Source organism: Sinocyclocheilus anshuiensis, unplaced genomic scaffold (genome assembly GCF_001515605.1).
Source record: "Sinocyclocheilus anshuiensis isolate Anshui unplaced genomic scaffold, SAMN03320099.WGS_v1.1 scaffold522, whole genome shotgun sequence".
Taxonomy (NCBI): domain Eukaryota; kingdom Metazoa; phylum Chordata; class Actinopteri; order Cypriniformes; family Cyprinidae; genus Sinocyclocheilus; species Sinocyclocheilus anshuiensis.
In genome coordinates, this window is record NW_015544185.1 from 1345926 (window position 1) to 1361516 (window position 15591).

The following is a 15591-nucleotide window of genomic DNA, read 5'->3' on the forward strand; positions in this document are numbered from 1 at the left end:
AACAATGCAGGAACTGAGAGTTTTCAAGGATACTGTACATTTGCGAACAACAAGTGACGAATTTATAAATATGGCAACTTTATAATTAGCTGTAATGAGCTATTATTGACTGTCAAAGAGTAGGACATTTCAGTAACATTTACCTTTCAACGCAGTTTAGCGTTTGGTTCCTCTGTCAGGACAGAAAGTGATCTGATTCAGAGGAAAGGGTTTCACTTTCGTTTCTGTTATTGTGTAACTTTCGGCCTCTCGTACACATTCGGCCATAATGAGTGATTAAAAAGCCAAATATGTATTTGTTGTTGTATATTCGAAAGCTTCTGTCACCGGACGCTGAGATTCCTCAGGTGAGCTCAACACACTGTAGGTGTGCACGAGCAAAACTATACAGAAAAAGCGCAAGATGGCGCTGCAAATCCACAGAAATAAGTGAGTAAGTTAGACTGGAAGTAGAAGTCTCACTCAGTCACTTTAAACTTTCTCAACTAATAAAGTCACAGTGTTGCATATTTTACTGATCGAAACAATATCCATTTGATTTATGCATGCATACATTGTGTAATTAATAATATTTTAAAACAACACCTTGTGCTATGCTTTAAATTAGTTGCTATTCTTATATGACAAAATAAAACAAAAGAGGGTTACACTTTACTTGAAGGGGTGTGCATAAGACTGACATGACACCTTCATAATCATGACATGACACGTCATGAATATGAAGGTTTTTTATGCATGTTTATGACAACTGTCATTAAGTGTCATTCGCTCAGTTATGTGATTTTTAATGCAAAGATGACATTGTTTGAGATGTCTTTGTTATGGCCTATGGTTAGGGGTAAGGGTAGGGGTAGGGTTAGGTTAGGGTTAGGTCAAATAATGTCATATTTGCATTAAAAATCACATAAATGAGCGAACTTATGAACAGTTGTCATAAACATGCATAAAACCTCCTTCATGATTATGAAGGTGTCATGTCAGTCTTATGCACACCCCTTCAAGTAAAGTGTTACCCAAAAGAGTGTGCATACCTTTAGTCATCACACAGAGAGTTTCTTTTCTCGTTCATTTTCTCTTTTCTCAAGTTAAATAATAATAGAAAATCTAATCCCAAAAAACTCTTTCCAAAACTGTTAATTTTAAAACTAGTTTGGCTATAATTTTAACTGATAAAGCAATAGAGGTTGTTCAAAATAAAGACACAATTTGTGGGTTCTTCCCATGGTTAATGTAATTAACAACACCTTTGTGAACTTGAGGTGAACAGATTTCATACATCCACTAAAAAATCACTAAAACACCCGCTGATTAAAAAAATGGCTCAGAAAAGTAAAGTTATTTCTGAGTAAAGTTCATTCATCATTTGTTTGTACTGTATTTGCCACGTGGTTTGAAATTTTGTTATCTAATTCAGTGACATTCATACACATGAGAGCTTCTGCTCTCATTGATGCTCTCAAATGTCAAACAAAACAAATGTCATAATTAAAGAAACGCAAATAAATCAAATTATTTCTAAATACATTTTAGCTAAATAAAATTCACAATTATGATGGTACTATCTTTACAATAACAACATTACAAGTAAAGTATTCCTTCATTTGTTTCACAAACTTCTGGTCTCGGACCCCATATATCAAAGGACTTAGTAATCTTGGCAAAATATTTGTAAACAGATAAACACAGAAAGTGATCTTAGTTTGCTGAAGACGGAAAAAAGGAGTTATAATTATAAACATAAAAGGAGTGATATAGGAAAGCATACAAAGAAGTAACTGGACACCATGCAACAATATCGTACTCCGAGCCTTATTTGCTGAACCCTTTGAAACAGCCTTTCTGGCGGTGAACAGGACTCTGCAATAAGTATAAATGAGAATTATCCACACCAATGACATGCAGATGACTTGTGAAGCAGTGGTGTTGTCCTGGTGGCTTTTGGAAGGGAACAAATAATTTGGGTAGCAAGGTATAAATGATCTGAAGAAAGATATGGGTTGGGTTAAAAGTGAAATAATGACATCTGCTATAGAACGTATAGCCCCTATAACCCATAGCAAACATATAAAGATGTGGGTTCTTCGTGGAGTGCAAATCTGAGAGTGATGCAGTGGTTTGCAGATAGCAATGAAACGCTCTATTGCCATCCCAGCCAGATTCAATGGAGTGATCATAAAGGTGGTTGCACCAAGAAAAACCAATACACAACACAATGATGCATTCACAAGTGGTGAAACATAGGTCAACACATATAAAGTCACTGATATGCATATCATGAGCATGTCATTGATTACCAGGTGAATGTATAAAATGTATCTGGAGTCTCTTGAAAACATTGGATTGGAGAAGAAAGTCACCACTAGCATTCCGTTAATGAAAGTAATGATAAGACCAAGAGAAACAATCACAATGTTTTTGGCAAGAGCTTCTTCATAACTATCCACAATCCGGATCGTCGAGTTCATTTCCAAATTCTTTACAAGCAAGTATCTGGAAGAGAAAGAAAAAAAAATCACCTACTATACCGCAGTCTTTTTTCTTTTGAGAAGTCGTATAGATAGACTTACCTTGGAGCAGAAGAACCATTTCTGGAATGTGGGCAGTCTGAAGTTCACATGAATTTTAATCAGTAGAGTGCTACATTATGTGCTCATGTGTTATTTATGGTTTGTGGAAAGGGCAGGGATCATGAATTTTAAATATGATGGTCATTGCACTTGGGTCACATTACAGTGGAATATTTTCAATGCAAATGCAAGTAACACCATGAATATTACATTGATAAATCTACTGTGAATCTACAGTGTGTATATGTATATGTGTATATTCAATTCAATTCAATTCAAGTTTATTTGTATAGCGCTTTTCACGATACAAATCGTTGCAAAGCAACTTTACAGCAAATTAGGTTTCTACAATATTTAGTGGTAGCTTATCAGTGGTGACTGTCAGTTAATGTACATATGGCAGAAATGTACGGAAAAATCAATTAAAGACACACTATTAACAGCAATTATTATATGATGCAATCAAACTTATAGCAAAATGTGGTAGTTCTGTATGCTGTTTCAGTGTTGGCATCATCTGAGGTCCTCTGAGGGGTTGGCATCATCTCTTCTCAGGTGTTCTGGATCCAGACTGAAGCTTGTGTAAATCCTAGTTCCCGTGGCAAAAACAGAGAAACAAATAGAGACATAATTAGCGTAGCTGCTGTTCCAACCAAGCAAAATTGATTTGTTTAACCCAAGCTAAAGAATAATAATGTGCATTTGATCAGATATAACTGCAGTACAAGATTATGAGAGGCATTATTTGAATGCTTGGATTCAAAGACATGTGTCTTTAATCTAGATTTAAACAGAGATAGTGTGTCTGAACCCCGAACGTTATCAGGAAGGCTATTCCAGAGTTTGTGAGCCAAATGCGAAAAAGCTCTACCTCCTTTAGTGGACTTTGCTATCCTAGGAACTACCAAAAGTCCAGAGTTTTGCGACCTTAGGGAGCGTGATGGATTGTAGCGTGGTAGAAGACTAGTTAGGTACGCAGGAGCTAACCCATTAAGGGCCTTATAGGCAAGTAATAATATTTATATATTATATATATAAAGCACAAAGAAAAGTGATATTGGTGATATTAGTGTCCAAAAACTGAATAATGCTGTATAGGAAGGCATCAAGGCACTTTCAAATCCAACGTTAGCTTCACTTCCTGGCTCCTGTGATGCCTTCATTTGATCAATGGTGGACAGGGGACATCATGGTCATCAGGGGTCATCATGGACACTCTGATCAATCTGCAACTATGCAGCCCCATAAACAGCATTAAGTTTTTCAGCAATCTGAGCTACAGCAGCTCTTCTGTGTGATGTTACCAGATGGACAAGCCTTCGCTCCCCACGTGCATTAATGAGCCTTAATGCACGTGCACCTCTTCGTTGCACCACTTTTGGTAGGTACTAACCACTGCATACTGGAAACATCCCACAAGACTTGGAGATGCTCTTACCCAGACATCAAGCTATCACTATTTGGCCCTTGTCAAACACACTTTTGTGTTTCTAACACATGAAATTCGAGAACTGACTTTTAACTTGCTGCCTAATATATCCCACCCCTTGACAGGTGCCTTCGTATGATAACAGACAGTGAAAATGCCACTAGCGACAAGTGGCCATGTGTAGGCGCTTAATTCATTGCTTCGGTCATGTGACAAATTAACAAAAGACTGGGGAGGTTAATTAGTCATTTACGTTTATACTAATTTATCTTTGGTTGTAATCAGAGAAAATGATCAAATGTCGCATGTGTGGAAGTGTTGGCAGAAGTTGGCTATTTGGCAGATATGAGCTGTACAATATGGAAGACACTTACATTTTGTAGGCCTAAACATAAAAGTATTTTAGACCTCATCGCAAAATGCAAATTCTCTTTGGTGAATTTAAAAATAAGTACAATAAAACTAAACAGTACAATTTATTTAATTAAAAATAATCATAATACAACACTATTATCAATATTAATACGTAATTTTTGGCCAAAAAACAGCCGGGTACCCAGCATGCATTGCGACTGGTGCCAAACTGACATGAGTTAAAGGGTTAGATCACCCAAAAATGAAAATGCTGTCATTAATTACTCACCCTCGTGTTGTTCCAAACCCGTAAGACCTTCGTTCATCTTCGGAACACAATTTAAGATATTTTTGATGAAATCTGAGGGCTCTCTGACCCTCCCATAGACAGCAAGGTAACTACCACGTTCAAGGTCCAGAAAAGTACCAAGATGATCGACAAAGTAGTCCGTGTGACATTAGTGGTTCAACTGTAAAGTTATGAAGCTACGAGAATACTTTTTTGCGCAAAGAAAACAAAAATAACGACTTTATTCCACATTTTCGTCTGTACTGCGTCACTTGTGGATGCATGTTCACGACAGTATCATGACGCGATCTGTCTGGCCCTAAACCATACTGTATCCTGTGACAAATGAAAAAGGGAGAGTGACCATGACAATTTTGTAAAAAGAGTTTTGTCTACACTTTATTTTGCAATATTATTTCGTTCTGTTGATAATATTCCATTTACTCTACCAGCATGATTTTAATTTTACTTTGTATAACATATCATATACACAGCTTAGCTGAAACATTTTGGTAAAACAAATGTATAGGAAAGTTTCAGATTGCAGGGGCCGTGTACAGTTAATTATGGTCCATCTGCTCATAATACACCATTTACTGTAGGTCTGAATGTAAACACTTACAATTCCTTATTTTCAAGATGTGCCATTTTAATGGAGTCATTATGTCATTTTAAATCATGGAAAGCATTTAATGATTGCATTTTCACAATAATTGTTTAACAAATTGTTGACAACTAAAGAACACTGCTAATTTATGGCATAACAATGTGGCAATACATTTGATTAAATTTACCATTTACATCAGTATTGCAAAACATTTATCTGGTACACTTACATGAAGAATTATGCATGCTTTATGTATAGCCATTAGTGATGCGTTTTTATGAAACATCTGATGATGTTGACCTTTTTTTCCTCATTGTTTGATTGATTCAACCTTTACAATGAATAATCTGCATGAAAAAAGCCCCTTCATGTGTTTGTAAAAAAGTTTATCGCGAACACCATAAATCAGGGGGGTAAGCAGTCGCGGTATTATGTTTGTTAAAAGATAATTTAAAAAGGTTAGTCTGGCCCGATCAACTGGTATAAGTGGGACAAACATCTTGTCTATGACAGCAGTAATGTAGGACAACATACAGAGCAGAAGCCGTGCTCCATGTAACAGCATGGTGCTTTGGGCCTTTTTTGCTGAGGATTTATCAGCGGAGGCCCTTCTGGCTGTAACCAGCACTTGAAAATAAGTGAATAAAAGAACTACCCACACAACAGATGAGTAAAGGCCATTCATAAATCTGGTCTGTATTTCATGGTATGGCGTGGTATACAGAATTGATGAACTACACGAAGCAGCTGTTGAAAAAACAGATAAAGGACGAAGAGTTGAAAGGAGAATCAAGTCAGCCAGTCCAGGTATAACGCCAACACCACAAATCAGAGAGATGAGGATGTACGTCCTGCGCACTGTGCAGATCTGATGGTGATGCAGTGGTTTGCAGATGGCAATGTAACGCTCAACGGCCATTCCGGCCAAAGTCAGAGGAGTGTTCTTATGAGCAGCTGCAGTTATTAGTAGAAGTGAAACACAGAACGGGAGAGGAACATTTTGCCATGTATAAGCCATCACAACAAGACTTACACTGAAAAAAACCATGAGCATATCATTGATAACCAAGTGAATGTATAATATGTATCTTGGATCGTTGTAGAAAAATGAACTCCTGAAAAATGTCAGTACAAACATTCCATTGATGGAAATAATTATGACCCCAAGAAGAACAATGGTAAAATTTTTTGCAAATGCATCTGCATATCTTTCTTGTACACTATAGAGAAACACAGTAGAGTTCATTGTCCTTGTGTGCTGGTGTACTGATTATTATAAGTGATAATCCTTTTCTTGGAGAAAAAAAGAGACTGTTGTTGTTGTTCTCTTCCTTTCAATGTCAAAAGTTCATGAAGCTTGAATACGATCTTCTTTATCCTGAACATTTTTCATTTTTAAAAAAAAAATCTGATATAGAAAATAAAAAGGAGAAACTGATTACCAATAATACCGAATATAAATGTAAAAAAAAAAAAAAAATTAAAGACATCGTTGAAAGAGAAAACTTACCTTTTCAGTTTGCTTAGTAAGAGTTTAATTATGTTTCTCTCATGGTGTAAATATGCTGTACACATATGTATATAATATGATGTGTACTGTGTGTATATATATATATATATATATATATATATACAGTATATATATATATATATATATATACAGCATCTAGATTTAACGTGAGAAAGAATTTGGAGTGTATTGACTTAAATTGTTAGTAGTATTATTTTAATTTACACACATCATGTCATAAGTTGTGTAAAACGCAACCCAGGCTCATTGGAAAAATGTGCCTTTGGTGACCTTTCTGCAAAATTATATTACATTGCTTCTTGCACGTTTCACGACACTTACAAAGTGGCACTAAAAGCACCTTCAGTTTTATCCAAAACAGAAGAACATGAACCTGGCAACATTTATCATGCTGGTTGCAGTCAATTTGGCTACTATAGTTTTAAGTTACCAGCCATTCAATAAAAATAGCAGAATCTATTCTTAGATTTCAATACATTTATTATTAGATCTGAGACCCTTTCAAAAGGTACAATATTTACCCTAAAGGGTGCATATTAGTACATTAAAGGTGCATATTACTACCCGAATGGTACATATTAGTACCTTTTAAAAGGGTACCACCCCTGGGACAGCTTTTGTATCTTTTTTTCTGAGAGTGTACTGTAAACCTTACTAATAGCGTTAACATTAGCAAACATCAGGGAGAAACACATTTGCTGAAACAACAATGCCATTTTAGCTTGCTTTACAAGTCTTTGAGATTATTTATTGTAATTCGTGATTCAAGCGACTTGTACACAATGCAAGTGCAATGCTTTACCAGGTGAGCTACCAAACAAGTTTACTATGTCAGAAAAGTCATACATATGAAGCTGGTTATGAGATGCAATTGTCAATGTATTAGTTTACAAATCTTACAAGTCTTTATGAATCAAATCTGCCCCGTAATCATAATTTGTGTGAAAAAGAATAAATGTTATCTGTGTTTTAATGCCACCAGGGGTCATTTGCCACCAGGGGGCAGCTGGAAACTGCAACAAATTGTATCTAGGAGTTTTTGCAAAAAATGGAGGCACATTTTTCCAAAGTTGCATTTATTAGTATCTGTGTTCAATGACAAGTATTAACTCATGAAAATGGCATTGCTAGTTGCACACGTACTCTATTAGTTCAGCTACAGGTTTTATGACACAGGCTTAAATTTAATGTTTGCACCAAGTGTTGCAATTCATTAATATTAGTATAATACAAAGAATATGAATGCGAAAACTCCATTGATGTAGATAATTATGACTGCAAGAAAAACAATGGCAAATTCTTTTCATTGAATTGAGTTCATTGTGCCTGTGCACTGGTGTAAAATTCAGTGGTAGTCGTTTTCTTTGGAAGAAAGACTTTTGACTGTAGTTGTTGTCTTATTTTCCTTCCAAAGATCTTGATGGCTGATCAGCTTGATCAAGCTGAAATACAAATCTTCTTTATCCTGAAGATGTATCAATTCATTTAATCTGAAATGGAAATTAAAAGGAGAAACATTTAGCATGTTAACAAGCATATGCTATGAGGAATATAAAAACGAAATTTAAGACATTGTTGAAAGAGTGAACTTACTTTTTCAGTTTGCTTAGTAAAAGTTTTGGTTCCAGGCATAACTGAGCAGTTTATATGCTCATCTGAGATGTAATTAAGGGGGGAGAAAAAAGGAGCTTGAGAGAGAAAGGAAAAAGGAAGGAAGGGAGGGAAAGAGAGAGTTTGGCCACTCTGAAATTTATTGAGCTAAATTACAGAGTTTAATTTTAATTAACGTATGAAGTCATTATGTCAAACATTGTGTAAAAACATTTAATGATCATTTAAGTTTTGTAGCCTTCAGTTCATTGTTACTGACAGCTAACAAACAGTAATTTTGTCCATTTGTTACAGGACAGCATGGCCGTATATCTTTTTATTTATATTATTTAATTTGACATACAATTTTATGCCAAGCAAATTACAGTGCATTCAAGATTTACATTTATTATCATCTGCGTTGGCATTTCTAGCCACACACTCTACCAGTCGTGCTTCAGGAATTATGCCATAGACTCAAGTTTGATATTTGCATCAAGTGTAAGTACAATACACTTGCATTAAGAATTTGCACATTTTTAAACGTATTTCCATTATATTATATTATGATGCCATCCATTTTTTTCATTTAATAATTTATGATTACACTAAACATATGTAAGCATTACCAAAGAAGTCTAATAATAAAGAACTCACTAAAAACAGCAGTTTTCAACAGAGAGTAAATAAAGAAAACAATTAACAGCAAGATAAAAAGCCTTTTTTTGCTCACTGCTTGGTTGATTCAACCTTTACAAGAAGTATTTTACATGCAAAAAGCCTTTTCATGTGATTGTAAAAAAGTTTATCTCGAACACCATAAATCAGGGGGGTAAGCAGTCGTGGTAATAAGTTTGTTAGAAAATAATTAGGAATGGTCACTTTTTTCCGATCATCTAGTAAAAGTTGAGCAGAAATCTTGTCTATGACAGCAGTAATGTAATTCAGTGACTCAAAATCATATCAGGAATTTTTTGTGGCTTGTTTTCCTTGTAAGATATCAATGACAGTCCAAAGTCCATCAAGCACGAAGTTGATATCCCAAAGATCTTTTCATGTGTTACCCTGATATGGAAATACAAAAGATATAAATTTTATGGAGTATGCAACACAGATCAGTTATTATAAATTAAAATACAAAATGATCAAAATCACCTTATCAGTTTGCTTAGTCAATTTGGCTCCAGAAGTAAAGCGACCAGCTTATATACATAATTGAACAAAGAAAGAGGGAGGGAGAGAGAGGCCGTGAGTGAGAGAGTGAGCAAGAGATTTTGGTATACTCTGCTATTTTTTGACCACATACTATGGCTTCTTAATAAATAAATATGTGGACATGAAATACTGATCTAGAATTTGACTTGCATATCATTTTCAAACTTACACTAAGAAATAAATAGACCATTAGAAATAAAAAAACAACTGGTTAAACAAGAGGAATATGGCAACCTTACTGCAATATTTTTAATAGTGAAGTCATCTGAGTGCATTTTCAATATACAATCTATAACTTTCTAGTAATTGTTCGAGTTTTCATAATGCAGTGTAAATTTGTTCATTTAACTGGAATATTGAAGTTAACAGTGCACACTATTTTTTTCCCCATCATATTAAGTCCAATATTGATTTTCTTTTACAAGACAACTTTTGTAAAGGACATCAGGACTTGGTATGTGGATTTTCACCCAGAGACACTACAGGTAAATAGGGTAAAAAAAAAGAAAATTCGACAAGTTAATATTTTGACTATTACAGGGATTTGTTTTGTTTTTGTACTATAGAGTGCCCACAATCTTTATTGTATATTGTGATTGCGTATTAAATCAGGGTATTAAGGTAGTGCTAATTCACATGTATACAGTGAATGTACACAATATATATATATATATATATATGAGTGACGTGAGTGACGTGACATGTGGCCAAGTATGGTTACCCATACTAGGAATTAGTGCTCTGCATTTACCCATCCAAAGTGCACACACACAGCAGTGAACACACACAGCAGTTGGGGGTTCGGTGCCTTGCTCAAGGGCACCTCAGTCGTGGTATTGAAGGTGGGAGAGAGTGCTGTACATTCACTCCCCCCACCTACAATCCCTGCCAGTACGAGACTCGAACTCGCAACCTTTAGGTTACGAGTCCGACTCTCTAACCATTAGGCCACGACTTCCCCCATATATATGTACATAGATAGATAGATAGACATTTTATTAAGGCATTAAGTGTTACAGAGAACATGTAAAAGAACATTAGTCTGAAACATAAAAATTGATTTGCAAATGAAAAAAATATTATGAATCAACTTTCCAAAATATGGAGAAAAAAAGTGATACAGTAAAATAAGAAATGAAGCAAGAAAATTGTTAGACACAATTTCACAAATGTGATATATTTCATAAAATATAACTCTATTTTTGTGAGACAATGCTTGTTCATTTGTAAAACTATGTTTTTAATGCTACAGATATTTTTTTTGTCACATCTTATTTCCAAATTCTAATTTCCCAAGAACCTATAATTACAAAATAAGTATGAGCAAGAAAATAATGCGAGGAAGGCACTTATTAAAAATATTTTCTGCATAGAGTATTAACATAATGCTTATCTGATGATACGTTTTTAGCTCACTGCTTGATTGATTCAACTTTTACATTAAATAATCTACATGAAAGAAGTCCTTTCATATATTTAAAAAAATGTTTATCTCGAACACCATAAATAAGGGGGCTAAGCAGTCGTGGTAATAAGTTTGTAAGAAGATAATTGAAAAAGGTGATTTTTGACCGTAGTGTCGGAACAAGAAGGCCATAAATCTTGTCTATAACAGGAGTAATGTTAGACATCATAGACAGCAGAAGCTGTATTCCATGTAACAGGATGGTGCTTTGGGCCTTTTTTGCTGAGGATTTGTCAGTGGAGGCCCTTCTGGCCGCAATCAGCACTCGACAATATGTGAATACAAGAATTACCCATACAGCAGATGTATAAATCCCGTGTGTAATTTTGCTCTGTTCTTCATGGTACGGCGTGCTATACACATTAGTTGTACTACAGAGACCACTTGTTGAAAACACAGATAAAGGGCGAACAATTGAAAGGAGAATCAAGTCAGCCAGTCCAGGTAAAACTCCTACACCCCAAATCAGAGAGATGAGGATGTATGTCCTGCGCACTGTGCAGATCTGATGGTGATGCAGTGGTTTGCAGATGGCAATGTAACGCTCAACAGCCATTCCAGCCAAAGTCAGAGGAGTGTTCTTATGAGTAGTTGAGGATATTATTAGAAGTGAAACACAGAACGGGAGAGGAACCTTCGGCCATGCATAAGCCATCACAACAAGACTTACACTGAAAAAAACCAAGAGCATATCATTGATGACCATGTGAATATACAATATATATCTCGGATCATTGTAGAAAACTGAACTCTTGAAGAACGTGAAAACAAACATTCCATTGACGCAGTTTACTATGATCCCAAGAAGAACAGTGGAAAAATTTTTTGCAAAAGCTTCTGCATATCTGTCTGCTGCGGAGTTCTGAAACATTGTAGAATTCATTGCCCTTTTGCACTGGTATCTGTGACTCCTTTTTCCTTGCTTTTTTGTTGTTTTTGTTTTTCCTCCAAATGATGTCCACAACTTTGTGAAGTCCATCAAGCAGTAGGATGAATATTTTCCATCTGTGTCTTCTGATCTGAAAGATACACAGCGTATGTAAGAGTGAGAAGTTATTAGCAACACATGAATTCCAAAATACAGCATTACAAATACCTTTGAGTGCTTACCTTCTCAACTTGTGTAGTAGATTGATTTGCCTCCAGATTTAAAAACGAACAGGTTTAAATACTTCAGATGAGGAAGAGGAGACAGCAAGTGGGGAGGGAGATAGAGAGAGCGAGAAAGAGAGAGAGGGCGCTCCAAGTATGATCATAGGCTGGTAATATCGAGATGGGCATAAAACAGGAATGCCTCCTTCTCATAAATTATTAAATAGCAGTTTATTTAAAATATGCAAAAGCTGATGAATGATACTTAAAATGGGCCTTTGTTTTGCTGTGCTGCTAACAAACCTCAGTGCTCAAGGGGGCGATAGAGTCACCTTCAATTGTCTGTACCATTAAACCAGGGGCCTCTTTTATCAAATTCTGCATAGAAACCGTCCAACAATTAATCTAAGATCACTTCTCAAATGTGCATATGTGTGGTTCAGATAAATGAATGTACGCACAAAAATTGCACGTACGTCTCTCTCTTACAGATGTAAAATCTATAAATAATAAAAATAAATCTTGAAATTGGGCGCACCTGAATGGTTTAAGATCTTCACCTTGTAATTGCCCCTTTATTAATGTCATTAGCATATAAAAAAGCACCAGTCAACGTCCAAATCCTTTACTTGAGAATGGCAAGTGGCAATTATTGCTTAGATTTCCAAATACCTGCAGACCCTTACCAAAAAGTATACTTTAAGTTTATTTTATTAAGTATACTTAAGTAAAGTTCAAGTATATTTTAAGTATACTTTATGTAGTAAGTATACAAATATTAGTGTACTAGTAGTATACTTGTAAGTGTACTATTTCAATACTCCTTGGGACTAAATTGGCCCACTTTCTAGTATATAAAAGTAGACTTTTAAGTATACTTTAAGTATAACAGTAGTAAACTTTGAGTACACAACTAGTTTACCTCTATGTTTTTAGTTTGTACTGCAACTATACTAAAAGTGAACTTAAAGGTTTACTGATAGTTTACTAATTAGATACTTGTAGTAGTTTTAGTACACTTTGAAGTATATGTCTCAGTAAACTAATAGTTTAGTAGTTTTATACTGCAAGTATACTCGTAAGTTCTTTAAGTGAACTTTACATCATACTTTAAGTATACTATTATGTCCTATTTAAGAATGTGTATATATTTTGTTATATGAGTATCTGAACATACAAAACATTAAAAGAAAGAAGAGGGTATCTGCTTGTAAACAAAAACATTTTATTCTAGCTTCAGGCTTTCTTTTTTATAAACATTTGAATGTGGGTAAGTTTCATAAATAAAAAAATAAACAAAATAAATAAACAACTTTTTAAACAAACAAAAAGCTGAAAAAAGACTATGAATTGGATTCAGAATGATAATCAAAACGTAGATGGCGTCCAAAAGCTTGACAATCATTATTACCTCTTCATGGGTCAACATTTTATTCCACAACGTTACACAATTTTGATGCTGTTTTATGTCTGATGATCATGTTAGATTACTTGTGAAATCATCTGTTGTTCCCTTTCATAGGTTCACTTAAATGCTGCGACAGCGGTCGCTATGGGAACACCTCCGGTGTGACAAATGTCTGAAGCCCTTATACCATCACGCCAATTCATTGGCTAATAGCACTTAGCGCCGCCCCGCGCATACGTCACATATGCCATATCAGCGTGCTGCATGATATTTCATCAGATTTCATTTCCTTCATCATCTGTCGCCCGTAGGAAAGCGTTCTATCGTCGTGTTCTCAGCTATTTTCTTTCAAAAGAGCAGTTTACTCCTCTTCAGCAGACACGATGAGCTACAGGAGATGCATCGAGCCATGTGACAGGTTCATCGCAGGAAAAGACACTCACGACAGGTGCGTGTAATGTTTGGGCCTACACTCTCAAGTGGCGCTTAATGGCCTTTCTATTGTTTCTATTGTGATAGCCTGCGGCTAAAAGTATTGCGCTCGAAGCTCATAGGCCTTCCCTAAGAAAGTAGGGAAAGTAGGCAACCCCCATAATCCCGTTTCTGTGGTTGCTTCGCCGCACGAGACGGTCGCTTGGGGTGACGCATGCGAGACGGAGCTCATGGAGAGTGAGACAGCGGAGTTTTCTCCCTTCCTCTAGCTCTCTCCAGGCCACATACATTCAAGTGTACGAGGAGCGCTATGTGGACCCGGTTGTCTGTCAACGATGATTTATGGTCTACTCCGGAAGCTCGTAATGCGATTCTTTCAGCTGCGAACCATATGACGAAGACGTGCTGTGTATGAGCTCACGTATTAAGAGTATTCTTTTAGCAAGCTATAACAGTGAGCAGACTGTTTCTCTCTACTTGCTACGCTGCACTAATGCAGACGTGTTCATTTGAGTTGACACTTGTGCTTCCAACTCTTGTTCGTGTACTGTTTTTAGGCACGGACTCTGAGTAGTCCTGCAGCAGATGTTTGTCGTGCACTATGATTTTGGTGCTTCGAGCTACCAAGCATTAGTTTGCCCGACTAATTACTATTTCTTTCAGCTCCGCTGCTGCATTGAGCTGAAACAAATAAGTGGAAGAGCTCACGTGTTCAGAGTATTTCTTATAGCAAGCTATAACAGTGAGTAGGCGGGTTTCCCCCTCTCTCTTTAACGTTACCAGCTGCGCCGTACTAATGCAGACACCTTCATATGATTTGGCGCTTATGCTTCCAACTCGTGTTCGTGTACTATTTTTAGACGCAGACTCTTGAGGAGTCGCGCAGCAGAAGTTATTTGTGCACTATGTTTTTGGCGCTTCGAGCTACCAAGCATTAGTCTGCCCGACTAATTACTATTTCTTTCAGCTCCGCTGCTGCATTGAGCTGAAACAAATAAGTGGAAGAGCTCACGTGTTTCAGAGTACTTCTTATAGCAAGCTATAACAGTGAGTAGGCGGGTTTCCCCCTCTCTCTTTAACGTTACCAGCTGCGCTGTACTAATGCAGACACGTTCATTTGATTTGGCGCTTATGCTTCCAACTCTTTGTTCGTGTACTCTTTTTAGACGCAGACTCTGAGGAGTCCTGCAGCAGATGTTTGTTGTGCACTATGATTTGGCGCTTCGAGCTACCAAGCATTAGTTGCCCGACTACTTATTTCAACTCTGTTGCTGCGTCGAGCTGAAACAAGTGGAAGAGCTCACGTGTTTCAGAGTATTCTTATAGCAAGCTATAACAGTGAGCTGGCGGTTTTTCCCCTCTCTCTCTATGTTACCTGCTGCGCTGCACTGACACAGTCACGTTCATTTGGTTTGGCGCTTAAGCGTCCATCTCTTGTTCGTGTACTTTTTAGACGCAGACTCTGAGGAGTCCTGCAGCAGATATTTTGTCGTGCACCATGGTCTTGGCGCTTCATGCTACCGAGCGTTGGTCTGCCCGAGTAATATAATATTTCTTTCAGCTCTGCTGCTGCGTTGAGCTGAAACATTAAGTGGCAAGCTGTTTTAACATT

General features: G+C 36.5%; 3 protein-coding genes across 3 annotated transcripts; all 3 read right to left on the reverse strand.

Annotated features, from left to right (window-relative positions):
- Positions 1-1547: 1547 nt before the first annotated feature.
- On the reverse strand, positions 1548-2465 carry LOC107696424 (olfactory receptor 4F6-like). Its single transcript, XM_016496741.1, has one exon. It carries the CDS (start codon positions 2463-2465, stop codon positions 1548-1550), a length of 918 nt encoding a protein of 305 aa, XP_016352227.1.
- A 3091-nt stretch (positions 2466-5556) lies between these two features.
- LOC107696425 (olfactory receptor 4K1-like) lies at positions 5557-6492 on the reverse strand. Its single transcript, XM_016496742.1, has one exon. The coding sequence runs from the start codon at positions 6490-6492 to the stop codon at positions 5557-5559; it is 936 nt and encodes a 311-aa protein (XP_016352228.1).
- A 4502-nt stretch (positions 6493-10994) lies between these two features.
- Positions 10995-12026, reverse strand: LOC107696426 (olfactory receptor 4K1-like). The gene has a single exon (XM_016496743.1). It carries the CDS (start codon positions 12024-12026, stop codon positions 10995-10997), a length of 1032 nt encoding a protein of 343 aa, XP_016352229.1.
- Positions 12027-15591: the final 3565 nt, after the last annotated feature.